The sequence below is a fragment of the Vombatus ursinus genome, unplaced genomic scaffold, assembly GCF_900497805.2.
Source record: "Vombatus ursinus unplaced genomic scaffold, bare-nosed wombat genome assembly UNPS02010219.1, whole genome shotgun sequence".
NCBI lineage: Eukaryota > Metazoa > Chordata > Mammalia > Diprotodontia > Vombatidae > Vombatus > Vombatus ursinus.
The window spans coordinates 5,928,950-5,955,801 of record NW_020949997.1 but is presented as its reverse complement, the minus strand read 5'-3'; the positions used below and the strand labels follow the sequence as shown (position 1 = coordinate 5,955,801).

Below are 26,852 nucleotides of genomic sequence, written 5' to 3'. Positions count from 1 at the left end.
TTTTCTTTACTCCCATCTCCAACTCCCTTCCCCCAATTCTCTTCCTCCTCCCCAAGTGGGCAGAAATTCCTTCCCATTAGTCTCATAGAATTAAAAACTTGAAGGGGCCTAAATAGTCATCGGAGCAGCAAGGTGGCCAAGTACGGATAAAGCTCTGGGCTTGGAATCAGGAAGACATCTTCCTGAGTTCAAATCTAGCTTTAGATACTTACTAACTGTGTGACCCTGGGCAAGTCACTTAACCTCTGATTGCCTCAGTTTCCTCATCTGTAACATGAGGTGGAGAAGGAAATGGCAAGTCATTCCAGCATCTTTGCTAAGAAAACCTCAAATGAAGTCATGAAATGTTGGACATGACTGAACAACAAATGGTCATCTGGTTCAATTTTTTTTTTTAAACAAATGAACAAATGGAAGCTCAGGAAAGTCAAGGGTTGTGTCCAAATAGCATCAGGACAAAAATGTTACCCAATCCTTGGATTCCAAATACAATGCTTTTGTCTCTATACCACATTGACAATGCTATCCAAAGAGATTGAGAAGACATTCTGAGGCTCAATTTTCTCTTCTATAAAATGAAAGGATTTGTAGCATTTAGAACTGGAAGGGACCACCTCATTTTACAGATAAAGAAACTGAGGAAGGCTGAGAGAGTTGAAATGGCTTGCCTAAGGTCATACACATAGTGAATGGCTTTGAACTGAGCTCTTGACTCCAGATGTGGGGTTCTTCCCACTATAGCACAACCGCCTCATGGTCTAGATTGGCCTAGACTAGGTCTATTCTTATTTTAATACTCTGTGATTTCCTGAGCGCTCTCTTCTCATCTCTTCCTCAAGGTATCCTTTACCCATGTGAGATGCTCTGACCCACTGACCTTCCTACCCTGCTCCTGGCCTGTTGATAATTTCCTTCTTTCTTCCTTGCGGCCCTGATCCCCATCTCTGAGTCACCCCCTTCTGATGAGTTCTCATTTCCGGACAGAACCAGTTATTAACTGAGGTCTTTGCTTCTCCCTCATCTTACTCCCCTATCTGGAGGCCTCTTGGGGAGGAGGAGGAAGAGGGATAAAGATTGTGAACCTTCATCTTTGGGAATTAGGTGGGGGTGGAAAGAGAGCAAGGGTGGGAGAAGGCTATGGCCACCCCTACCTTCTCCACTCCAGAGAGACTTTAAGAGAAGCCTTGCATGGCTGGGGGCTTTGAGTCACCTTAAGTCTCAGGGCTGGGAGGAAGGGAATATGGAGGGATGCCATGAGTTCCATCCAGGGCTATCCTCTCTTAGTAGTAGAGGGCGGCACCTAGAACTCAACCCCGTCCCCTGCCCCTCCCCCTCCCCCTCCCCCTCCCCCTCCCGAATGCCTATTCCCTTCCCGGTCCTCAGGCACTGAAGGGAGCCAGATCTGGAAGTAGCAAACCAGTTGGGCCGGTTTTAGAAACTCCAGTGAGCGGAGGACTAGAGAGAAGGATGTATGTCCTGCCCTCTCCTCCTTGCCTGCACACAGAACAGTTGAAACACCCCCTGCCCCAGCTCCTGCTGTCTGTCTCCAGGACTGCTGGGTCCCTTTCCTGATGAGGCACCCCAGAAGCCTGGGCCCTATCGCCCTCCTGCTGGGGCTGGAGCTGGCCCTATGCAGGGGCCAGGCAACTTCGCAGTACTGCGGGCCTCAGGGCCAGGCGGAGAGATTGCATTTTACGCGGTTGGGCAAAGGCCGCTGGCTGGATCTTCAGGCCCGGCCACCTGGGTCCCTGGATCCCCTCTACAGGATGGTGCGGGGCTTTCTGGATATGGTGCAGCTTAACCCCTTCCCAGAAGGTGAGAATGAGGGATTTGGGGGAAAGGGCAAAGTCCTCTGACCATCACAGAGCCTTGTCACTCTCTCCACCCATGAGGCTACTCATTTTCTATCGGGGTCCCTGCCTATGTGGTGCTTATGCTGGCCCAGAACAAGAGGGACCCAGACATCTTTGGCCCTGGCGCCATCAGGGAGAGAGCTCCCAATAGCTCCCTCTTCCAGGATTGGCAGCATTCCTAGGAGAACTAGGACAGCAGCGTTGGTGGCAGGGGGAGTGTCAGGAAGTGTCTGGGAAAGCCTCGAGAGTGGAGGGCACAGGGTCAGGGTGGAAGGGCTGGGGGTTCAGCAGGTGCCAGTCTTGAGGGTAGTAGGAGGCAGAGTGAAGAGTTTCAGGGCTGTGGTCTCAGGGATAGGCTGCCCTCTCCATCTCTGTTCTTTCTCTTTGGGTGGAGGGGAGGAAACGTTAGACTGGGCTGGGCCTTTTGCTCTGGATCCCTACATCTTGCTCACCTTTGCAACCTAGTAGGTATGGGGCCCCCGTATGGCAGAGCCTCTGAGAATCAGAAATTGTGGGTCCCTGACCACTCTTAAGTAGTGTCTGCCCCATTGTGCAGATTGGGGAGGCCTAGGTGGGGTTGGGGAGCAAGGTGCTGGGAAGAATAGGGTGTGGGTAACTTGGAGTGTTCTCTCCTGAGTTCTACCTCCCCCACTCCCTCATCAAACCCAGCTCCCTGTAGCAGGTCTGGGCAGGAGATGGGGCAAGGTGTCCTTTCCATGGCATATAGGGTGTGTATGGGGGAGGAGTTCCCTGCACCCTCCCTCCTGAATTGCCAAAGCTCCTGTTCATTTAAAAATATGAAATATCTCCGTGATGGCTCCAGATTGGCTACTGGCAATCCAGGTAGGGGTTGGGAAGGCAAAGTAGGTAGCAAGATGAGGTGGTAGTGATGGTAGTGATGTCACCTTTTTCTGTAGGGTTGGTTCGAGTGGCACTGAATGAACCCTCTTCCGTTCGAACCTCAGATGTGAGTATCAAGATGCCAGATTCTTTTTGGTGGGGATGGTATATAAATTTCAAGGGATAGGAGGAACAGAGTTGGGGGGATAGAACTTTATAGAATCATAGGATACTGGAACTAGAATGAACCTTTGAGATTTGTGAGGCTGGGTGCTATAGTGAAAAGAAGGCTGGATTTGGTGTCAGGAGAGATCTGGGTTTGAATCTCATTTCCCACAGGCACACTAGCTGTATAATTATGGGCAAGTCTCATTTTCTTTATCTGTAAAAGAAGGCCATTAATGCCCGTACACCCATCTCACAGGATAGTGAATCAAACAAAAGATCGTGTGTAAAGCACTTTACAAACCTCAAAACACTAAAGCAAATGTCAGTTATTAGCTAGGTGGTGCAGTGGTTAGAGCCCTGGACCTGGAGTCAGGAAGACTTGAGTTCTTGCTGGCTTGCGTCTGGGCAAGTCACTTAACCTCTGCTTGCCTCAGTTTCCTCATCTGTAAAAGAAGGATAAGTTTAGCACTTAACTCATGGGGTGGTAGTGAGGATAAAAACTTTAAAACATCTCTGAAATATACCCCTTTCTGTCCTCTGACACTGCCACCCCCCTGGTATAGGGGTCATGTCTAGACTATTACAATAACCTGCCTGCTGGGCTGCCTGCTCCTAGTCTCTCTGGGCTCCAACCCACCTTTATTCAGTCACCAAAGTGATTTTCCTAAAGTGCAAATTCGACCACAGCACTCCCCTATTCAGGAAACTCCAGCGGTTCCCTGTCTCCTCCAGGATCAGCTATGAGGTCTGTTTAGTGTTCAGAGTCCTCCATAACCTAAGCCGCCTCCACCTTCCCAGTCTTCTCCTAGCACCCCGGACCCCCACCTCACACGCTTCGATCAAGCAACATCGGCCTCCTTGCTGTTCCTCAAACAAGACACTCTATCTCTTAACTGCAGGCATTAATTTTGTGTAGGGGGGAGATGGAGAAGATAGAACCGGCCAGAGGTCCTGGCTGACATCTTCCTTCCCTCCCTTCCTCACTCCCTACCCACTGTAGGTGGTCCGGTATGAGGCTGGCTACGTGGTGTGTGCTGTGATTGCCAGCCTCTTCCTTCTTATCGTGCCCACCGTCGGGGTCTGCTTCTGCTGTTGCCGTTGCCGCCGGCGCTGTGGGGGCCGGGTCAAGGTTGAGCACAAGTCTATGGCCTGTGAGAGGGGCAGCCTCATGACTTTCCTGCTGCTCATCACTCTTCTCCTCCTGTAATCAAGGACCCTCCATTAGGGGACCCTGGGAGGGAGGGGTGGCCAGGAGGGACAGAGGCAGCCAAATTGGTATGGCATGGAATTAGGAGATCTAGGAGGCTCAAGGGCATTTCACCATTTTTTGCTGGGAGGGGAAGCAGAGGATTTCTGGCTCCCTTAATCCCTGGTAAGAGCCTTGGGGGCATCCCTTTGCCTACTGTGGATGCTGACCACAGTTCTCTCTCCCTTCTGCAATAGGACTGGTGTGATCTGCGCTTTCATTACCAACCAAAGGACACATGATGAGGTAGGCCCTGGTGTCCGGGCTGTGCCTGGCATGCTGAATTCCCTACAAGGTCTGGTCTCTGATGTCCCCCAGGTGAGCACTAATCCTTCCCCTCCTTCCCCCCCCCCCCCCACAGCAGCAGGTTGGCAGGGAAGCAAACAGATTGTAGATGGTCAGGGAGGCAGCCAGCTGCTGCTTAGGAGCTAGTTGGGGCCTGTGGGTAGATCCAGTGGATAGGAATTGCCTAGAGAAAGACAATGCTCCAGGGGCTTTCTGGGTAGACCTGGAGGAGGTAAAGGCACCAGCCTGGACTTGGGATTCCCTTTGCCTCTACAGGAGCTGAAGGCAGTGGCTGAGCAGTTCTCCATCCCCCAGAATCGAGTCTTGGAGGAATTGGATGGTGAGAGCTTGAGGGCCCCAGAACTCCTTGGAACCTGCAGGCATGGGCTGCTTAGGAGCCCAGCACCTCCTCAGAGGCTGAGCTCATAAAGTCCAGTAACTCCCTGGGAGGAAGCCTCCACTCACTCCCTCAGCCCCCACGCTGCTGTTGGGAAGCTCCCACAAAGGTGGGGTTTAGATCTGGGCACTTACTGCCTCCTGGCACTGAGCAAGGGCCTGCTACATGCAGATCCCTAGGCTGCAGCTGGCAGATGATATCAAGCCCCTGTCCTTTGGGAGCCTTGAGTTCTGATGCCCATCTAACCTCTACGAAGCTGTCTTGGTCCCTGGACCTGCCAGGTCTGTCCTCCCCTCCTCTCCCCACTCCTTCACTGGCCTTGATTGTTCCAAGATCTGTCTCTTCCATAAAATTGTTCACTGTCTCCTGCCCCCAGCTGTTGGTGTAAACCTTGGCAGCACCATCCATACCCAGCTCAGGGGCACAGTGTATCCTGTGCTAGCCTCCCTGCAGAGAGTGGGCCAAGGTAAGAGGGGCCCTGAATCCATGGGTGCATGGCATGTGAGTGTGAATGTGTGTGAATGTATTGGGGTGTGTGTATGGGTGTGGAACTGGGTGTGTGTGTGTGTGTGTGTGTGTGTGTGTGTGTGTGTGTGAATATGGATGGGTGTGGATAGTATGGATGTATTGGTGTATATGAGAAATTTGTGGAGGAAGAAGGGAGTCGAGTGAGGGCGAGAAAGACCGAAAGGGCTTTGTTCATAAGACAGTTAGGTAGCACAGTGTTGGAATCAGTAAGTTCGGGGTTCTTATCCAGATTCAGACAATTACTAGCTATGTGACCCTGGGCAAGTCACTTAACCTCTCAGCCTCGGTTTTCTCTTCTGTAAAATCAGGCTAATAACAGTACTTACCTCCCAGGACTGTTGTGAAGATCAAATAAAATACATAAATTTGTGCTGCAAGCTTAGGAAGTTTTATGTAAATGTTAGCTGTTTGATGATGATGATGATGATGATGATGATGTTAATTGGGTTTTAAATTCAACCCCTTGGCTTAATCTGTCCCACCCCTCTCAGACTTGCAGATTTCTTTGGACCACCTTCAGCTACTCAACTCCAGCACAGTCTATCTACAGGGTCAGCAAGAGCCTCTGGGTTCCTCTTTGCGGGACCATAGGCACAAGCTTCGATACTTGCTCCAGGATGCCCAGTGCCAGGGCTGTGCCAGTGCCCTGAGTCACAGCCAGCTCTTGGAGCTGGGGGCCAATTTCAGCCAGGTGGGTACCCAGGGGCCAGCTGGCATCATAGCAATGTGGCTTGGACCTCATGGTGGCGGGTGGGGCGGGAGATGGGGACAGTGGGTGAAGTGAGAGGAGTAGGAGCAGAACAAAGGGAGCTCAGAACTCAGGACTCTCAGGATTGAGGTGGGACTTCGAGTGGAACCAGAAAGAGGACCGAGGAGGTAGAGACTTAACTCTGCTCTCTGCCTTTGGGTTTCCCCATTACCCTGTAACATAAAGAAAAGACATTTCAGAGACAGCGAGATGGTGAAGTGGATAGGGCTCTGGGCCTGGTGTCAGGAAGACCTGAATTTAAATTTGACCTCAGACATTTACTGTGTGACCCTGCACAAGTCACTTGACCTCTGTGTGCCTCATTTCCTCCACTGTAAAATGGAGGTAATAGTGGCACCTACTTCCCAGAGTTGTATCAAAGGAGATAACAATGGACAGTGCCTGGAACATAGTAGGGGCTTAATCAATTCTCGTTCCCTTCCTCCCTAAAGAAATTCTAGATGGGAATTGGGTGCAGGAAAATTGGTGCATGTGTGGTGTTTCTAGAAGGAGTGAATATTTTGTCCTCCTTCCCTCTCTTCTCTTTCCTACTGCTGTTTAGTATTCTCAATGCTTTTTCCTTCCTCTGCTTTCTCTCTCTCCTCCCATGCTATCCCCAACTCACATGTCTTCCCGGTTGGGTTTAATGACTCAAATCAGCTAAACTCCAACCCTTCATCTACCTTTCTTTATTTCTAAAACAGCTTAATCACAGTGGATAGAATGGTGGACTTGGAGTCAGAAAGTTCAAATCCCTGCCTCAGACACTTACTCATTGTGTACACTTGGACAAGTCACTTAACCTCACTCAGCCTCAGTTTGCTCATCTGTAAAATTGATATAATAATAGCACTTATCTCATGGTATTGTGTTGGGATAATCAAATGAGGTAATTGTATTTAAAGTGATTTATAACCCTTAAAATGCTAGATAAAGGGTTAGGGACTGGACCCATGATTTCATTGATATAAGTAACTCCTGGATATACCTTTTCTGCACCATATAGTCCCATAGAAACACGAGCTGTTAATTATTCTTCTGTTCTGGGCAGTTTCTTCCTGCCACTCTCTGCCATGCCCAGCTCTAGAAACTTTGAATGAGAAGATTTGTAGCTAAAAGAGATCATAGAAGTCATCTGTCCAAACCCCTCATTTTTAGAGATGAAGAAAAGAAATGACTTACCCAAGGTCATACCAAGCAATAAATAGCAGAGGGAGACCAGAACTCAGTTTTTCTAAACCCAGATCAAGTGTTCTTTCAGTGACTTCTCACTGCCTCATAGGTTGGACTCAAGACAGCCCATCTCAGTCTTTTTGGTCTTAGGACCCCTTTTACTCTATTAAAAATTATTGAGGCTCCCTCCCAATAGCTTTTATTTATTTGGGTTATATCTATCAATATTTATCACATTTGAAATTAAAATGTCTTAGTATTATTATGAAGATAGTTTTAACCTTGTGGACCCCCTGGAAGAGTGTTGGGGACCCCCAGGGTACCCCAGGGTCCATACTTTGAGAACTGCTGGACTAGGTAATATGTTTGAAGATTTAGGTACCTGGTTTTAAATAAACATCTTCTGATTCTCAATCCCATTTCTTTCTACTAGGTCAAGGTCATGTAGGAAAAATGTCTGGACCTTGGGATCATAGGTTCTAGACTGGCAGGATTTCCAAGTCCAGTGTCCTGACCAGGACTGAGTTAGTTTGGGGAGGGAGGTAGATTTATCTCTATGGATTTTTGAACACTGTGATTTCAGGTACCTTCTGTGAAGAGTGTCCTCCAGAAGTTGAAGGGTGTCCCAGAGGCCAATTTTTCCAACATGGTTCAGAAGGTGTGTATCCTGGGGGACGAGAAGTGGGGTTAGACTTGAGGAAAATGGAATTCCTGTATTTTTTCTTGGTTCTGGATTTTTTTTTCTTGGTTTGGGGTTCACTTCCCAGCAAGCCATCTCACCTTCTCACTTCTGGGGAGAAGCTTCCAGACTTGGACAAGACCTTCTCCAAAATATGTTAAGATCCTCCGATCCAGCTAAGAACCCCTCTTAGAACTATGGACAGGGATGATTTTCTCTGATCTAGAGGGTGTGACCTCCTCTTCTGCTCCTCTCCAGGATAACAGCACATTCAATACACTCCCAGTTCTAACAGCTATGGAGACAGCAAACATAGTTCAAGGTGAGTTGTCCTCTGCCAGCAGGAACCCCGGGAAGGCTCTTTTTCCTAGCTTCCTAATGCAAGCATGAATTTCTGTAAGCTGTGGTAACCAGCTAGCAATGGAGCCATAGGTCACGGGATCTCCTGTGAGAAGTTTCTCTTGAGGAAAGGATCAGCCAGGGGTGGAGTAATAATGTCTGATGGTGGAAAGGACACTGGGCTTGGGTTTTGTTCCTAGCTGCTTCACCCTACTAGCTGTGTGACCTTGAACAAGTGTGACCTCTCTGAACTTTGGCGTCCTCATCTATAAAATGGGGATAATACCCATCCTGCTTACCTTGAAGGGATTTTATCAGGTTTAAGTGGGACAGTGCATATGAAAATACCTAGTAAACTATAAAGCACTGTACTTATTCAAGGTGGGAGGTGGAGGCTTTCCCTTCACAACTTCAGGGTAATATCAAGAACAGTAAGAAGAGAAACATCTACATAGGCTCTAGGGTAAACGAAGATAGAAATGTGAGTCCATAATTGTTATTGCTACCTCACCCCTCCCCTTGCAGAGCTGAAGGAGGAGGTGGCTCAGATCCCAGAGGAAGTGAGGACCCTGTCTGAAGGCTTTCCAGGCTCTGAGGCCGCTGACCGTTGGAGGCAGGCTCTTGCACAGGCAGAGAACAGTAGCAGGCCTTACCTACATATGATCCAGAGATATGAGAGATACAGGTATTGGGTGAGTTGGGGGAGGGCAGACCCAGGGAGTAGAGAGAAAATATAGGTACCCCCCCCCCCCGCCTACTCCCTTCACTATGTACTTAGGACTCAGATTTCTGAGTGCTTGCTCCCAACATCCAGTATTTAGCTACTCTCACCCTCCAGTGCTTAATTATTCCTCCTCCCAACTTAGCCTTGACCCCTGGTATTTCAGCCCTCAAACCCAGTGAATCCTATGCTCTATTCATTTTTTCTTCAGCCCTTGAAAGAAGGGGTATCAGTTTCCAGTTTCTTCCCATCAGTAGGATGAGGGGGTTGGAGCGGTCGATGACTTCTAAGGTTTTTTTGAGCCCTAAAATCCTATGTTCTTATGGTCCCAAGTGTTTCCAGATCAGTAACCAAAAGCTTAAGATTAATTCTGTTCTTGTACTTAAATGTTCGTGTACTATTCACGTACATCCAGCCTTAGGGTTAGTGTCTTTTTCTTCTTCCTCTGGCACCGTACCCTTAGCATTGTTCTATATTTTTGTTCCTCCAAGGCCTGTGAAAGAGCTAGGAAAAGTTCATTTTCTTCCTGACCTCTCAAATCTTGACTCTCCCCATCCATTTCCTCCCTATTCCACCATTATAGGTGGATTGCAGGTTATGTGCTGTCCTCTGTGATCCTACTGGTGGTCATCTGTAACTTTCTGGGCCTCAGCCTGGGCCTCTGGGGCATATCTGCCCGAGAAGACTCCGGCCACACAGAAGCCAAGGGCGAGGCTGGGGCTCAATTTCTCATGGCGTAAGGATGAGGTGGGGCAGGGGGACTGAGAGGGGCAAGACAGGACAACAAATGGAGTTGAGCTATAAGGGCTTGGGGTGAAGGGTGCTGGCCCCAGCTGGCCCCTGCTGTTCCTCCTGTGTCCTAGGAGTGGCTTCCATACTCCACAAGCTGACCTGTATGAGGTAAGGGGTCACCTGGCCTCAGCATGGCTCCTATTGTGGGTGACCATCTAGGTCTGGCAACTCATACATGGACAATCCAGGTCTGTACCATCTCCATGGCCTTAGTATTTATTTGGTCCCATCTGGCCCATGGAGCTGACCAGATGGTAGGAAAGGGGCCAGCAGTCCCAAGGATGGCTCTGTCCTCTGCCCTGCCCTTCCCTCCCCACCCAGTAGTGAAAGCTGCCCCCTTTCCTGCTCCTTCAGACCCTCCATTCTTCCCTTTCCTCTTCCTCAGCACCTGCTTAGCATGGTTCTTTCTCCCCTACGAAACAAAGAAACAGCACCTTGTAGACAGTCACTGACCCCTGTCTTAGCTTGACCCTAGGTGGATCCAATTAGGTTTGCTGGGAGGTTACCCATGGTCATCCTGAGGCTGGTTCAGTATCCCAGGCAGTCCTGAGCAGTTCCCAACTCCATGGTTGCTTGAGGACGGATAGAAAGAGAGATATTTGGGTCAGGGATGGGGGCGGGGCAAGCCAGGACCACCCTCCTTTTCACCCTCTTGATCCCCTGACCTGTCTTTTCCACAGGGGTGTGGGCTTAAGCTTCCTTTTCTCTGGACCCTTCATCCTCCTTATCTTTGCCACCTTCCTCCTGGGGGGCAACATCCAGACGCTGGTGTGCCGAAGCTGGGAGAACCAGGAGCTGTACCAGGTGACGCCTGGCCCAGGGCCTGTGGGCTAGCCCTCGTCTCACTGGATAAATAGAGACATAGGCTACCAAAGCTTCTGTCCCAAGGGTTGGGCTTAAGAGAAGCAAGGGGGGAGACCAATAGAAACACAGAATGGAAGAGACAGTGAAAAACAAACACAGAAACCCTAGGGACAGGGAAAGACAAAGAGATATCAGCAGCAGGTGGGAGTGAGAGAGACCGTGAACTCCCTGTCATATTACTGTTGAAAACAAAGATAAGAAGTGGTTTCATTATACCCATAATACTCCATTCTTGAAACTGAGAACAGAAACCAGGAGGCCTGACACTCAGTTTGTCCCCAGTTTGTAAGTCCAGGAATTGGTGGGAATTTCATTATCTATAGCTAAGACCACTTTCCTGTATCCTGGGAAGCTACCTGTTGCAGAAGTCTCTTGATTTGGGTACATGACTAGGGGCATTGCTGTGTGTTATCCAATCACCAGGCCAAGAGAGGCCAGGGCCCTGGGAGAACAGGGGGCTGTCTTAATCATTGCTCTAGACTTCCTTTCCCCACTTCATATGTAGTTTGCTGACACCCCAGGGAACTTGCCCCCATCCGTGAACCTGTCCCACCTCCTGGGCCTCAAGAAGGACGTCAGCATCCTTTCTGCCTATCAGTGAGTGTCTCCATCAGCATCTTGGCCTTCTCAGGGCTGGGAAGGGGGAGATGTAAGAAATGGGGTGAGAGCTCAATGGGAAGGTTGGCCCCATGCTGATTCCTTGCTGCTCTCCTAGGCAGTGTAAGGAGGGTGCTGCTCTCTGGAAGGTCCTACAGCTTAATGGCTCCTATGACCCAGAAAAGCACCTGGGCATTAATAAGGTAAGAAACTTGAAAAGAATCACAAGTTGGCCACCTCTAAAAACCGGCATGGCAGGATTTTGACCCTCTCTGTCCTGGAGACTGAGCTCCTACTGGCTTCCGGCTCTTAGGTCAGGCGGTTAGTAGCCAAGGGGGCAGCATTGGGGCCCCATTCAGAGAGGACCTCTCTGAATTCAGCCCTCGAGTCTGAGATAGCACCTGTGCCATAGGTTCCCAGTCCCCTGGCAGCAACGCGACTAGGGTGAGGACTGGATAGCCAGAGGTTGGCTGTGGTTAGGGCAAGGGGAGGGGGACATAAGGGGCAGAAGAATAAGAAAGGCAACGGCTGTAGTAGAATAAGTACTGAGGTATGAGTCAGTCTAACCCAGCTTTTATCAATTAATTACAGTCTGTGGGACCTTGGGCAATTCTCCTTCTCTGAACCTAATTCTCCTCATTTATAAAATGAAAGGATTGGAGTAGATGATCTCTAAAGATCAAAGGAAATAATATATGTAAAGCCCTTTGTAAATTCTAAAGCACCATATATATGCTAGCTAGCATTTTATCTAAGGTCCTTTCATGCAATCATGTCATATGACTTCAGTGATGTGGCTAGGGACCGGGTGCAGAATGGAGAGCAAAGGGGGCATTGTGCTTTCTTCCTATGAGTTTCCTTCTGTGTTTAGGGGGCCAATCTCCTAAAAGAACAGGGGGATACAAACTACCAGTCAGGGCCCAAGAAAGGGCCCTGAGAGTCCTTGTAGATGACTAATCTGAGAGTCAGAAGTCCTGAATTCTTTTTCCTGCCCTGTTCTGGCTGTGTGATATTAGGCAAATGACTTAACCTCTCTAGGCCTCTGTTGTCCATCTGTTAACTGAGAGATTTAGGCTAGTTCCTCCCAGCTTGGCGGCTTAGTGGGTAGAGTGCTGGTCCTCGAGTCAAACCTGAGTTCAAATCCAGCTTCAGATACTTACTAGCTGTGTGACCCTGGGCAAGTCACTTAACCTCTGTTTGCCCTACCCTAATACACTGCAGAAGGAAATGGCCAACTGCTCCAGAATCTTTTCCAAGAAAACCCCATGGACAGCATTGGCTTAAGAGTGACTGAACAACGGGGATCTGTTCTCCATCTGTTAACAGAGATTTAAGCTGGCTCCTTCCAGTTCTTAGATTATATGATTCTATAAAAATTAATTAACATGTGAAGTGCTTTGTGGGCCATAAAGCAATAAATAAATGTTAGTTATTGTTATTACTACTAATAATAAATGCTTATTCACCTGCGATATGAATACTTTGTTACCTCCTCTGAGCTTTGGTTTCCTCATCTGTAACATGGATGATAACGCTTGTAGTATCTCACCTCCCAGGGTTATTTTGAAGCTCAAAATGGAGGTGAGATGTATAAAGAACTTCATAAACTCAAAGTGCTATGTAATAGTCAATGCTTTGGGCAAACTGGGGGTGATGGAGGAGGAGGTTAGAGGGGACATTTCTTTCCCCGGTTGCCTGTGGGTTGGTCCTGGCTCAACATGCCTGTTTCTCCTTATCCTAGTATACTGCCAAGCTGCAGGAGCAGGTGGAGAACTTTAATGTAGATATGAAGGATCTGGACCTATTGAATGCAGCTGCTAAGAGAGATCTGGAGGCCTTCAGGAGCAGCGGGATAGAGAGGATTGACTACCCCAGCTTCCTCACTCAGGTCAGCCTGCTGCCTTCCCTGCACGCTCCAAACCCCTGGGGCTGCCTCCTTAGCTCCTTAGTACCCGGGTCTGTTCACTCCCATCTTGGACCAAAGATCTCTGGTCCTCCACTTCCTCCTCTATAAAATAAAGGGGTTGGACCAGACGATCTCCTGTGGTCCCTTCCACTTCTAGAGCTTATAACCTCATGCACCTGTGACATTCTCATCTAGTCCGAGGTGCCCCTGCATAGACTCCTAGAATATGGGAGCTTCATGTCAGAGAGGCAACCCTGATTCAGAGGTCCCTGGGATAAGAGAAAGAACTTGGAGTCATGAAAGCTTGGGCTGGAATCCCACTTCAGATCCTTACCTTGCCTAGTGTGGCCCTGTGCAAATCTGAATATGTCTCAGACCGCCCACCCCACCCCATTTACTCATCTGTAGAGTGCGGTTAATAAAAATTGCAAAACCAACCTCACAGGGTTATTGTGCTTTGTAAACCCCAAAGCCCTGCAAATACCAGCTGTTACTATTAGCTGTCCCCTTTGCCTCATTTTAGAGATGAGAAAATTGAGGCCCAGGGATCCTTTTCAGCTGCATTCATAGAGACCTGAAAGCTCTTTCGACTAAATTCTCTCCTGTTACTGGCTACTGAACTGAATCAAAGAATGTCAGCACTGAGAGGAACCTTAGAGTCATCTACTCTATATAGGGGTTACCCTATCTGAACAAGCATCTTCTCTTGACCTTTGAAAAATACTCAATCTGCCTCCTCTTGAAGACTTGGGAGACTTCTTGAAGTCCCAGGGAGAGGGAGGCAAACCCATTACTTCGGGGGGAGGGGGGGAGGGGAGGGGGAGGAGAAACAGTGAGAAAGGGGTAGCCTATTACACTTTGGGATAGCTCTAATTGTTAATAAGTTTTTCCTTATGTCAAGCCTAAGCAATCTACTTTTCTGAAACAAATATTGGAGATAAAATGATTCTACACCATTAATACAGATAAGTAAATTAAAAATATATGGTTAGTAATTTGTGGGAGAGAGAACACTAGACACTTGAGGGTGATCAGGCCTCCCTCCCTTCTCCCCTCCTCTCCCCCCATTGCAGCTGAGCCTCGAAGGAAGTTAGGAATCAGAGGCAGGGAGGGGAGGGAATGCATTCCAGACGTAGGGGACAGACTGTTCAAAGGCATGGCGATGGGAGATGCATTGTTGTATACAGAGAACAAAGTCCTCCAGTTTGCTTGGAACATAGTGTGCTAAAGAAAATAACGTTGGGAAAACCTGAAAAGACAGGCTGCAGCCAGATTGTAAAGATCTTTAAATGCTAGAGGTATTTAATGCATTTTATCTTCAAGACAATTAGAAACCAACAGAGACTGGTTAGGAGGCTATCGCACAGCCTGGTGACAGATGACAAAGGCCTGAACTGGTACGGTGTCTGTGTGAGTGGAGAGAAAGGAACAGATGAGAGAGATATGGAAGAGATAGAATCAATAAGGCTTGGCCACCCTCTACTTGGATGTGGGCCTAAGGGGGAGTGAAGAGTCAAGGATGACCCTGAGGGGTTGTAAATCTGGGTGAGTACCTGGAAGGAGAGTGGCCTACTTAACAGAAGCAAAGAAATTAGGAAGAAAGGGAGGGTTTGGGGTTTTTTTTGAGGGGAGTGTGAAAAAAATTATTTTTGTTTGGGATATATTGAGAGTTTCAGATGCCTATGGGACATCCAGGCACCCTGAGGGAGAGATTGGAGGCAGCATGTACTGGACAGGTCACCCTACTGCCCGCTCCTCTACCATTACTTCCTTTTGGATCCCACTGGAGACAGCCCAGGAACCAGAGTCCAAGAGCCCTGGGAATTTCATCTGACTTGTAACTCAAACCTTTTTGATATGTTGTCTTCCCCATTAGAGGGGAATCCCCTTCCCTTATGAGCTCTTTGGGAGCTTTTCTATTTGCATCCTTAATTCTTTGAAGGAAAGTGCTTAATAAATGCTTTTTATTCATTCATGCGTACATGCAGGACTGGGCCTCAGGAGAGCAATTCAGGCTAAATATACAGATCTTGGGAGTCATCCACATAAAGATAAAAGTTGAACCCATGAGAGCTGATGAGATCACTCATTGAGAGAGCCTAGACAGAAGAGGACCCAGGGTAGAGTCCTGGGGTGTTCAAACACAGACTTGGATGATGATCACTCAGTATTAGAGACTCATGAGGAGTGGCAGAGAATAACTAGAAGATAATAGGGCTGCGAAAACCTATGGCAGAGAGAAGATCCAGGGGAGAAGGTCATCAACAGTGTAGAATCATGAAGAAAGGTCAAAGAGACGTCATGACTCTCATGAGAGACTGAGAAAAAGCCATTAGAATTATGCAAGTAAGAGAAGCAGTGTCACCTAATGGATGGAGGTTGGCTTGTGGTCAGAAAGACCTGGCCTTTTTCTTTTATTATCCAAGGCTTCTTAAACTTTTTCCACTCACGACTTCTTTTTGCCTGAGAAATTTTTACGTGACCCTGGGTATATAGGTATATAAAATGGGTATACAAATCAAATATTTACTGATAATAAATCATAAAGAAATTTATTTTAAAACAGATCTTTTAGTATACATAGAATTTTTACCATTTATTAAAGACAATAGTCTCAGGGCAGCTAGGTATCGCAGTGGATAGAGCACTGGCCCTGGAATCAGGAGGATCTGAGTTCAAATCCAGCCTCAGACATATAATACTCGCTAGCTATGTGACTCTGGGCAAGTCACTTAACCCCAGTGGTCTCACCAAAGAAAGAAAGAAAGAAAGAAAGAAAGACAATAGTCCCGAATCTGAGCTGAGGTGTTTCCGGTAGCATTCATTGGCGTTGTGTGGGATGATGGCGTGCACAGTGCAAAGTGCACATGCTTTGTGTTCAGAACCAACACTGCCGTGAAGTTGCACAATGCAACATGGGCAAACGCTGCCAGAAACACACATTTGATTTTGAATTAATTTTTGGTCGGGTGTTCAGAAACCTCTTACTGTTGCCAAATTTTTCGTGACCCCCACATTCAGTACCACAACCCCATATGAGGTCACACTCCACAATTTAAAAAGCACTGTTAGTTCTACTAGCTATGTGATCATGGCTCAGTCACAGTTTCTCAGAGTCCAACAATTCCTAAAGACTGTAAGTTAACAGACAAGTTGACAATCTGTATCAGTGAAAGGAATTTTCTATTTTATTTTATTTTATTTTTAATTTATGGAATAAAACAAGCATTTCCACAACATAGTACAATAAAAAGGATGGATTGCACATGAAACTGCCAATCTACTATGCACAGCTTGCCTTTCAAATATACAACAAAATTATCATGTAAATTTCTTTCTTTACCCTTTTTTTTCCTTCCCTATTTTCATACCAGAATTTCCTTATATTAATGGTCCAGGCACAGGTTTTTCATTTTTAAAGGAAGAATGAATAAATATTGATACATTTTTATTTCTGGGGAGGAAGGATAGGGGACAGGAATATATTTAGTAATAGAGGTGGTCTAAGAAAAAACCCTCAAAGAGATGAATGATTTTTTTTTTTTTAAGAGGGGGCATTGGTAACCTTGGAGAAAGCAGTCTCAGTTATATGAAGTTTGGAGGCTAGATTGCAAGGGCTTGAGAAGTAAGTGAGAGAGGAGGGAGTGGAATCGGTGGAATGTTGACAGCTTTGTCACAGCTAGGAGTTTGGCTATGAGAGGGAGGAAAAAGCCTTCAAGCCATCGTCCCTAGTTCTTTCCTCCGAGACCAAGAGGAAAAAGTTTGATGTCTCTTTCAAGCAAGAAGTCTGCAAATATTGGAAGACAGTTGCCCTGTTTCTTTTAGCCTTCTCTTTTTCTTTTGTTTGTTTGTTTGTTTTTTTGATGAGGCAATTGGATTAAGTGAATCACAATGCTAGTGAATGTTATATGTCTGAGGCTGGATTTGAACTCAGGTCCTCCTGACTCCAGGGCCGATGCTCTAGTCACTGCGTCACCTAGCTGCCCACCCTCCCCTCCAGTCTTTTATTTTTCAAGCTACACAACTTCTTAGTCTGTCCCAGAGCAACATGTTAGCCCCATACATTTTGCTATGCCCCTATCCCAGACCTCCACACATCTCTCTTGCCTGCTTGGCCTACAGAAGCTGGGAGATCTCTAACACTAGAGATGCCTAAGTGTTAGAGTAGAATGTCCCAGAGAGACTAGATGTGGTAGCAGGGGAGAAGGTAGCATGGGAACCTCTCCCCAGGGTTAAACTGCTGCTCTGTCCCTTCAGGTCCAGAAGCCAGTGGTGAAAGTCGACATCTTGAAGCTAGTCAAGGAGTTGGAGAAGTTGGGTCAAGCCCAGGTAAACCAGGGAGAACAGAGGATTGGGTAGGGCCAAGAGGAGGCTTAGGAGGTGGGTATGTGGGGAGAATTCCCTAACCAGGGAGACCTGGCTTGGGGCCATGGAGCTTGCTGGGGGAAAGTGAGATGGCAGAAAGAACCCTGTATTTGGGGCCAGAAGACTCAAATTTTAATCCCAATTCTTTACTTCTACTGGTATAACCTCGAATAAGCCACTTACCTCTCTGGCTTCAACTGTTCTGTCTATAAGAGGAGAGGTGGTATGTTAGATGATCTCTTGTGTCCCCAGGTCTAAATCCTATCATACTATGGTACACTGACCACTAGGGACCAAGAGGAAGAAAATAATTCCCCAGGGGGTGGAGTGGTAGAAGGGAACCCACGGGTTTAAGGCCACATGTGGCCTTAAGGCTGAAGGTTGCCCATCCCTGAAATAATATATCTTTCTTACGGGAGGTGGGGAGAAGCCTCTTAAAAGGTAGGGGCTGAGTGAGACCTTTCAATGTACCTTCCTAAGAATGCTATGAGTCTAATCTTGGGTCTACCCAGATAGCTGTGTAACCTTGGGCAAGTCTTCTACTGTCTCTGAGCCTCAGTTCCTTCATCTATCAAATGGGGTTTCTATTCCCTGGTTAACCTAAGGATCAGACAAAATAATAGGCTTGAAAGTGGTTTGAAAAAGGGAAAAAAATTTACAATATTGCTATTATTAAGGGCAGCTGGTTAGTGCAGTGGATAGAGCACTGGGCTTGGAATCAGGAAGATATCTTCTGAGTTCCAATCTGCCCTCAGACACTTACTAGGTGTGTAACTCTGGGCAAGTCATTTAACCCTGTTTGCCTCAGTTCCTCATCTGTAAAATGAGCTGGAGAAGGAAATGACAAACCATCTCCAGTATCTTTCTCAAGAAATCCTCAAAATGGAGTCATGAAGAGTCAGACATGACTGCAAACAACTGAACAACAACAACACTGCTGTTCTTTCTTTCTTGATGTTCTGGGTCTATCCCACTCCTCCCACTTCGGCCCCTGATCTGTTTAGACTGAGTCTGCCCTGGGGCAGCAGCTGAAGCAGGAGGCTCAGGCCCTACGGGCCCTTTACCAGGAGAAGATCCTCCCTCAGCAGACCCATGTGGTGAGTTCAGGGTCCTGGGGAGATGAGGGAAACGGGAGGGAGGCAAGAGGCATGAAGCAGGGCCCAAATGGCCAGGAATCTAAGAACCCTTAGGAACAAATATAGAATCTTCTATCTGGCATTTAAGGCCCCTCAGAATCTGGCCCTTTTCTATGTTTCCAGCCTCTCGCACTTGACCCTGCTCCTTGAGCTCTACATCCAGTTACAGCAGGCTTGTTGTTTCTTGAGCATTCTAAATTTCATCTCTGGATTCTGTGCCTTTGAATAGGCTGTCCCTTCTGTCTGGAATGCTTTTCTTCCAATCTCTTCTATCTCCTGCTTCCCCGGCTCCCTCTGCTCAAATCCCACCTTCTGCTGGAGGCCTTTCTGAGTCCTTTCTGAATTCTTGGTGACTTGCTTCTGAGATTACCCTTCATCTACTTTATATAATATTTTGTTGTTTGCAAATTGCAATTGTCTCCCCCATTAGAAAGCAAGCTTCTTGAGGGAAGGGATTGTCTTCCTTTCTTTGTAGCCCCTGCACTTAGCTGGCACATAGTAAGTGCTTAATCAATGCTTGTCAGTTGACTTTTCACCTTTGTTTCCCCTTTCTAATGTATCACCCCTGTTCTCTCCTAAACAGGTGACACTGAATCGAAGTGTCCGTGCCCTGTCAGCATCTGCCTCAAACCTCCAGGTGCTGGGTCTGGGGTGGGGAGGTGGAGGCCATGGGTTGGGGCACCTACTGTCCCTAAGACAACTGAGGGGAATGACTGTGAGAAATATCAGAAAGGAACTCCAAGATTTCAGATGCTAGCAGGCAAAGCCAAGAAAGGAACCTGGAATTGCCCACATGCCTTCCTAGGAGTAGACAGTGAGGGATGTGAAGGAGATGTCACCTGAGGAGCAAGGTCTCTAGGTCAGCATTTTGAAACCAGACCTGCAATGCTCCTTGCCCTCAATTTGCACTCCTCTGCCGTCCTTCAGCTGGTGGTTTCAGAAACTCTGGTCAATGCGAGCTCCTGGAAAACTGAGCTGCCCATCTGGGCTCACTGGATCTTGAAGAATGTGAGTGAGAAGGAAAGGGCAGGAGCTGGGGATCTGAAGCAGAGAGTGGGGGTGGGGAGCGAGAAGAGGAGAAGGGCAAGCTGGGGTCTCATCCTGGTGCTGGGCATACAATTTATAGATTCTAGTTTCTTCCTGTCACTCTGAAGTCTAGTGTCCCTACTTCAGAACCAGCTCTTGAGGGCAGCTCCTGGGAAGTTTGAGAAGATGGGTCCTTCTCAGTCTATTCTTTCAGGTCTTTCTAAGAAATGGGTATCCTCTCTTCTTCATAGGAAAGTGAGTGCTTCCTGAATAGAGAAATGGCATACTTCATCCAATATGTGAACTGGGCGAGAGAGACGGTGAGTGATAGGGACCCAGGCAGCTTGTGATCATTTCGAAGTAATCTTTTCATTTCCATTTCCTCATCCACCAATCCTCTCTTCATGTGCTGCTATCAGATTATTCTTTGAGCAGAAAATGAATCGGTCAATAAGCATTTATTAAGGAGGCCGCTAGGTGGCGCAGTGGATAGAGCGCTGGCCCTGAAATCAGGAGGACCTGAGTTCAAATGTGGCCTCAGACCAAACATTTGACACTTACTAGCTGTGTGACCCTGGGCAAGTCACTTAACCCCAATTGCCCCCCCCCCAAAAAAAAGCATTTGTGAAGTGTTTACCATGTGTCAGGTACTGTGCTAAATAAACACTGGGGATACAAAAAAGAAAAAAAAGCACAAAAAAAAAATCTCACAAAAGCCCTTGCCTTTAAGGAATTCACATTCTAATGGAGGAGAAAACATGCAAAAAAGTGTCCACATAAGATATATACAGTGTAGATGGAAGTCAATCTCAAACACAGGGAACTAGCAGTGTGGGAAGGGTCTCCTGAGGAAGGTGATACTGGAGCATGCCCACAAACCCTCTGTGGATCCTCACTGTCTGCAGGATCAAGTCCATGCTCCTTAGCTTGGCACTCCCGTTTGTCCCCAAGGTTTCGGTGCAATCTTATTCCCTACCACTCTGTATACTGTATACCTTCGCTGAGTCATTGCCCCTAAAGCACACCTTGGGCCTTCACATCTCTTTGCCTTCAACCTCTGGAAGGAGCCCTGGATTCAGAAACGGAGCACTTGGGTTTGAATCTATGCTCTGATACTGCCCGTGGGACTTCAGACAAGTCACCTGACTTGTATTGACGTCTCATTATCTTTTTTTTTTTTTCAAGGCAATTGGGGTTAAGTGACTTGCCCAGGGTCACACAGCTAGTAAGTGTCAAATGTTTGGTCTGAGGCTGGATTTGAACTCAGGTCCTCCTGACTTCAGGGCTGGCCCTCTATCCACCGCGCCACCTAGCTGCCCCGACGTCTCATTTTCTTTCCAGAGTGAAAGAAGGGTCAGACAAAAGGACCTCTGAGGTCCTTCTAGCTCTAAATATTATGATTTTAGTCCCATTTTCTCATTTTATAGCTGAGGAAACTGAAGTCCAGAGAAATGGGAAATTATTTGCCAAAAGTCATACAAGTACAGAGTACTTATAAATGCATAAGCCAGAACTAGAAAGTAGGGGAGAGGGAGTGGGAGTAGGGGATGGGGGTGGGTGGGTGAGTTGAGGGGAGGGTCTTCTGATTTCCAGCTTAGCGCTCTTTCCCTCAAATCATACTGTGTCTGGTTGTTGCCTCACTGTTTGATAGAAGGATGACTTGTCACCTCAGCCAGCACTGTGAGCTCCTGGGGCACAGAAACAGTGTGTGTTTATCTTTTTTATTTCCCATACATAGCACCTGACACAGTGATGGGCAGACGGGAGATGCCCAACAGATATTGTTTTGAGCAGAAAACGAGGCAGTGTGCCCGCTTGCATATGTTTATGCATGAGGGACAATCTGGCATGTCAGAAAGCACATGGGAGTGGGAGTCAGGAGAAATCTGGGTTCATGTCTTGTCTCTGACACTTACTAGTTGTGTGACTATGGGAAAATGACTTCATCTCTTAGCCTCAGTTTCCTCATCTGTAAAATGAGGACAATAATATCAATAGAATGTACCTATAAGGTTGCAATATCAAATGCAATAAAGGATGGCAAGTGTTTTGTAAACCTTAAAATTACATATAAATGTTAGTTATTATCATATGTTATATAATCTACGTATGTCTTTATCTGTAGACACATCCATATTTATGTGTGTATACCTATCTATGTCTAAATGAATGTTCTTCCCCTATGAATCCTCCTATTCTTATATATATGTGTGTGCTTATGGTCATTCTCTTGCCCAACAAATATGCAAAGGAGTAGCTACTGTGTGCCAGGACCTGTCTGTGATACAAGATGAATGGTTTCTGTCCTTGTCTAATAGTTGAGAGAAGATAATTATACAATTAACTACAATATTAAGCAGTGTAAGATAAATGCTGTGTGTGAGTGGCACAGAGTGGTTTAGGGACTCAGAAATGGGAGGGATCACTTCTGGCTTGGGAAGACTCCTGAAAGAAGTGATGTTTGACATGGGCCTTGGGGGATGGATTAGAATTTTGACAGGTGAAGATTTGAGGTGTAAGAGTATAATATTTGATAGTAGTAGCATAATTCTTGAGAGCAAGGATGGTTTCATTTTTGTTTTTGTCTTTCCAACCACTAGCATCAGCGTCTGGTAGGAGCTTAATAATTATTTGTGGAATGGAATTGAATTGGAATGGGGAAGTTATTCCTCTCTCTCTCTCTCTCTCTCTCTCTCTCTCTCTCTCTCTTTCTCTCTCCTCTCTTTCTCTCTCTCTCTCTCTCTTACTCTCCTCACCCCTCCAATGCATTTGCATTTTGCTTATATGTGGTGGTATGCTGTTGTTTGTCAAGGAGTAGAGGTGGAAGGAGACAGAGAGACCTCTTGGAGGTTGCTGCGATGCACAGTCTTTGGACTAGGGTCCCAGAACAGGAATGGTCCTGGGAAGGGAGATGAAATCCCTATCCCCAGCCAATGTAATCTATGCCAAGGACCCCTTAGGGTATTCCTGGCACTGACTGAGTGCTTCTGCCTGATCTTAGAATGGCTTCTGGACATTTCTTAGGGAATCTTCCCTCCCTTCTCAATGGGACACTTTTCTGTGGAGACCCTAGGGTTTTTGTTGTTGTTGCTGTTGTTGTTTTTCCTGTGGGAGCATTAGAGAGGGAGAAGAGGAGGAGAATGGGGCCCTGGGGATCCAGGTCCCCCCACAACCTCTCCCTAGTAGCCTTGCCTCCACAGGTCACTGAGCACATCGCCACCTGCCAACCCCTGTCTGGGGCACTGGACAACAGCCGGGTGATCCTGTGTGACCTTATCGCTAATCCCTGGGTAAGTGGCCCTCTTCCTCATAAAATCAAATCAGCAAGTAGGATGTCTGTTGTGTGGAAAGCACAGTGGGAATGCAAAAATCGTGTAAAGTAGCTCCTGCTCTTTAAGAGCTTATATTCCAGGTCTCCCTTCTCACCTGGTATGACACTTGTCCATCCTTGGTCCTCTGTCCCAGAACCACTCCCCCTCTCCCTCTCCTTCTAGGAGGGGATAGAACCAAGCCTGTGCCCAGGGCCTGCCAGCCAAGGCAGCTGCCTTGGGCATAAAACAAGAGAGTGGCAAGGTAATAGGAGCACAGAATCTCTGAGAAGGAAAGTACCCCAGAAGCCACATAGCCCAACTTGTAATGGCTATTTGGCCTCCACTCCAAGCCCTGCCTCCTCTGTCCCTTCTCCCGGGGCTCCTCATGAATTTGGAGATTTTTCTCTGTGGTATCTGCATACAGGAAGAGCTCACATCAGCTCTCCCACCAGGCAGGCAGAGTTGTTCTTGGTTGGGCCCTGGGGTGAAGTGGACACCTTTCACTTGTCTGAGCCTGTGTATTTCAGAATGCCTTCTGGTTCTGCCTGGCCTGGTGCACCTTCTTGCTTATACCCAGCATTATCTTTGCAATCAAAACCACTAAGCACTTCCGACCCATCAGGAAACGCTTAAGGTAAGGTCCCAGGATCACAGAGGGTCACTAGGAATCATTTTGTCTGACCACCAATACCTCCTAGTCATGGAAGGTGGTCACGGTCCTAAGACATCCCAGGAAGAAGCGCAGGTCTTACTCTTAAAGACCAAAACCCGCTCTGAGCTTCAGGGTCACAAAGGTTTTTCATAGGTCTGGCCCATTTGGCCTCCTGCTGTACCTACCCCACCCCAGGGCAAGGTCTGCCATTCTGAGGGTTCTTGGGGAGGAAGCGGGCTGGCTTAGCTTCTTGTCCCTAGGCTCCCAGAGATGAAGGGAGGGGAATGAAACTCCCTAACATCCTTCTCCTGGCCACAGCTCTACCAGCTCTGAGGAGACTCAGCTTTTTCACATCCCCAGAGTCACGTCACTGAAACTGTAGGATCCAGGGTAAGGAGAAAGGATTGCTCTGTATCTGAGGGAGAGGAGCCTGGGAGAATGAGGCCGCCGAGTAGTAGGGATCACAGGAAACATGCCTCCCTGGCACTGAAGTCCCATGGGGGGAGGGAGGAGGGAAGGAGTCCAGGGGTCTGGTGCTCCAGGGAAGCTTGAGTTTGTCTTCCCCAGCCTTGTGTAACCATTGCTACGGAGCCTCCATCACAAGATAGCTTGACTCAGCCGCTCACCTCCTCCTTCAGTCTTTAGCCCTTAATAAAATACTTGTTTGCATTTTTGTGAGTGAAATCAAACCACATTCCCTTGGCCCAGCTTTATCACCCCCCCCCCCCAGTGTACCATTGTGAATCCCTCAGCTGTCCAGTGTACCATATTAGTTGGGCCTAGAGATTTCCCCAAGCTAGAAATGTCTACCCTTTTCGGTTCCTAGACTTGTGCCCGCTCACTACCCTCTTCATCTTCATGTTGCTGCCCCTCCATCTTCCTTCAGCAATACCCTTCCCGCTTTGGCTCCCTTGTGTTCTTCTCCCTTTCCCACACCAGCCCTGTAATCTACCCCCATTCATTTATTCATTCATCCATTCAAACGTTTATTAAACATCAACTGTGTTGCAAGGTGCTATGCTAGGCTCTGTGATACAAAGATGAATATGGTACAGTCCTTGCCCCTGTGGCATTGAAAATCTATTAGGGGAGACAAGGCATGTACACACCCAAAGTACAAAGATACAAACAAAATGCGAAGAGAAGTTTCATGGAGGAAATGGCAAGAGTTGAACCTTGAAGAATAGATAGGGTTTCAACGGCCTCCCTGGCCCTTCACCTCTCCCCCTTCCTCCATGTATAACCTCATCACCCCTGTCCTTTTCTCTGCTCCTCACCCTGGGTCCTCTTGCTGTCTCTCTCAATCTCTCTCTCTCTCTCTCTCTCTCTCATTCTCTCATTTACTCACTCCTGTTTTCTTTTCAATTGATTCCCAGTAGACATACCTCTCCCCCAGTCCCAAAGCCCTCTCTCCTCTCCCCTGTACTTTTAATCTGCTCAGTTGTCCAGATTTACAGAACCAGTCCCTAGGCAGGAGACTCTTTCCCTTTCAGACTAAGGGAAAATAACCTAGGAGGTTCAGGGCTTTCATCATGGAAAGAGTAGGCTGAGTGGAGGACAGTGACATCCAATTTAGCCTCCCCTGCCCAGGCCTCTAGGATTAGGTAGTACAGCCTTGTCCAGCCTTGATGATTCTGTGTTCTCTTTGCAGCTTCTGGGAAAGCCTGAATTTTTGCCCAGACTACCCTCGCCTGCCCACTGCTAGAGGGTGAGGTCCAAGCTGCTGATCTCAGAGGCGAGGAGCCTTGCCATCTATGATTCCTCTAACCCCTGCCAAGATGCTGCCAGTCTTTGGGTTGCCAAGATAAATCTTTACTACTCCCTCAGTATTGCTGTAAGCACTTCCTAGGAAGGAGACCCAGACTTGGGGTGAAGGGGCTTCTGTGGACTGGCTTCCTCCAAGGCTGCTCAAGAGTGAAAGGGACCTGATGGGTTTGAAATGGGGCTCAGGCCCTTTGGCTCTTTTTGGTTATTGTTTTTCTCTTGCTGTGTGACCCAGGGCCACTCCCTTCCTTTTCTCCCTTTCCTTTTTCCCTTTCTCCCCTCCCCTTCCTCTTCTCCCCCTTTCCTTTCTTTTTCTTTCCTCTTCCCTTTCCCCTTCCTATGCCCCCCCTGCGTGTGACTCTGTATGAAGCTGGAATGTAGAGGAGGAGGGTAGTGGGTGTACCTCTGAACCATTAAAGTGTTTCCACTTTCCTAAGTCTCTGTCTCCCATCCTTGGAGCCATGCCTCTTACTCTCATGCTCTGTACATAGGAAGTTGTTCAAGCAAGTGTTTGCTGAGTTCAGAATCTCAGGACTGTGCCAAGGCCCTGGAGTCCACCTAATGCTGGCATCTTGGGATGATCAAGTTTTGTGTCATGGAAAGAGCGCAGAGTTAAAAGACTCAGGTTTGAGTCCTGGCTTTGACATTTACTTGCTGTGTGATCTTGGGCAAGCTGTGTGCCACACTTTCCTCTTCTGTAAAATGAAAGCCCTGGTGTTAGATGATCTCTAAGGTTCTTTCCAGCTTGAAAATTCTAGCATCCTTGTCATCCATTATCAAATGCCATACAAACACTATAGGTAAAGCTCTGTGCCAGGTCCCCACATGAGGTATACAGAGAAGAAAAAGACTTGTTCCCTGCCCTCCTGAAGCTTATAGTCTAGTTGAGAAGACAAAATAGAAAATGATTGTGTTTTCAAACCTCCAAATCAGAACCCACAATTATCTCTTTTGTCTTTGTTGTCATAATCGTGTGGGCTTTTATATTAGCATGTGCAGTGAAGCCTCTGGGAACTTTATTCCTAGGAATGTTGTAGCTCATCGTGACCACCATTGCATAGCCTGCGCTAAGCTAGAACTAGCATGGAGAAGATGGGACTTTGTCCCAGGCAATGACACGAATAATGCATGCTTACTCCCAGAGAGGACTTGCACCCTTCTTCCCCAAGAGGAGTGTTGTGTCTTTGTCCCCCAAAGATTCAGTGCTGCTACCCCTACTCCAGCTATGCCACAGGCCCCTCCCCCCCCACTCCCCATGCTGAATTTGCCCTGGGTGAAGTTTCACACGTTCCAGTTCCACACTTGCCTTGCTCACTGAAATGCCTCCTACAAGGCCCTTGCCCCCTATCTCATGGGCTAATATTGATATTCCTTCAGCCTGTGAGTCTCTAACTTTTGTGTGGCTCTCGATATTGTCTGAATTGTGTATTTTCTTACTGAAATATTTCCTGACTTGGATTTA

At 47.5% G+C, this 26,852-nt stretch overlaps 1 protein-coding gene across 3 annotated transcripts; it reads left to right on the top strand.

The window, feature by feature from the left end:
* The first annotated feature begins 1,415 nt into the window (after positions 1 to 1,415).
* PROM2 (prominin 2) lies at positions 1,416 to 25,666 on the top strand. Of its 3 annotated transcripts, XM_027853930.1 has the most exons (24): positions 1,417 to 1,815; positions 2,771 to 2,820; positions 3,862 to 4,064; positions 4,305 to 4,425; positions 4,669 to 4,732; positions 5,166 to 5,255; positions 5,809 to 6,008; positions 7,822 to 7,896; positions 8,176 to 8,239; positions 8,782 to 8,941; positions 9,561 to 9,713; positions 10,450 to 10,573; positions 11,139 to 11,230; positions 11,349 to 11,433; positions 12,972 to 13,118; positions 17,394 to 17,465; positions 18,506 to 18,598; positions 19,221 to 19,274; positions 19,565 to 19,645; positions 19,915 to 19,983; positions 22,864 to 22,953; positions 23,502 to 23,608; positions 23,945 to 24,016; positions 25,278 to 25,666. In XM_027853930.1, exons 1-23 carry the CDS (start codon positions 1,572 to 1,574, stop codon positions 24,006 to 24,008), a joined length of 2,502 nt encoding a protein of 833 aa, XP_027709731.1. In that variant the 5' UTR covers positions 1,417 to 1,571; the 3' UTR covers positions 24,009 to 24,016; positions 25,278 to 25,666. The 3 variants fall into 3 exon arrangements, with proteins under 3 accessions (XP_027709732.1, XP_027709731.1, XP_027709733.1); XM_027853931.1 differs by lacking the exon at positions 23,945 to 24,016 and having other exon boundaries at positions 1,416 to 1,815; XM_027853932.1 differs by lacking the exon at positions 12,972 to 13,118 and having other exon boundaries at positions 1,419 to 1,815.
* Positions 25,667 to 26,852: the final 1,186 nt, after the last annotated feature.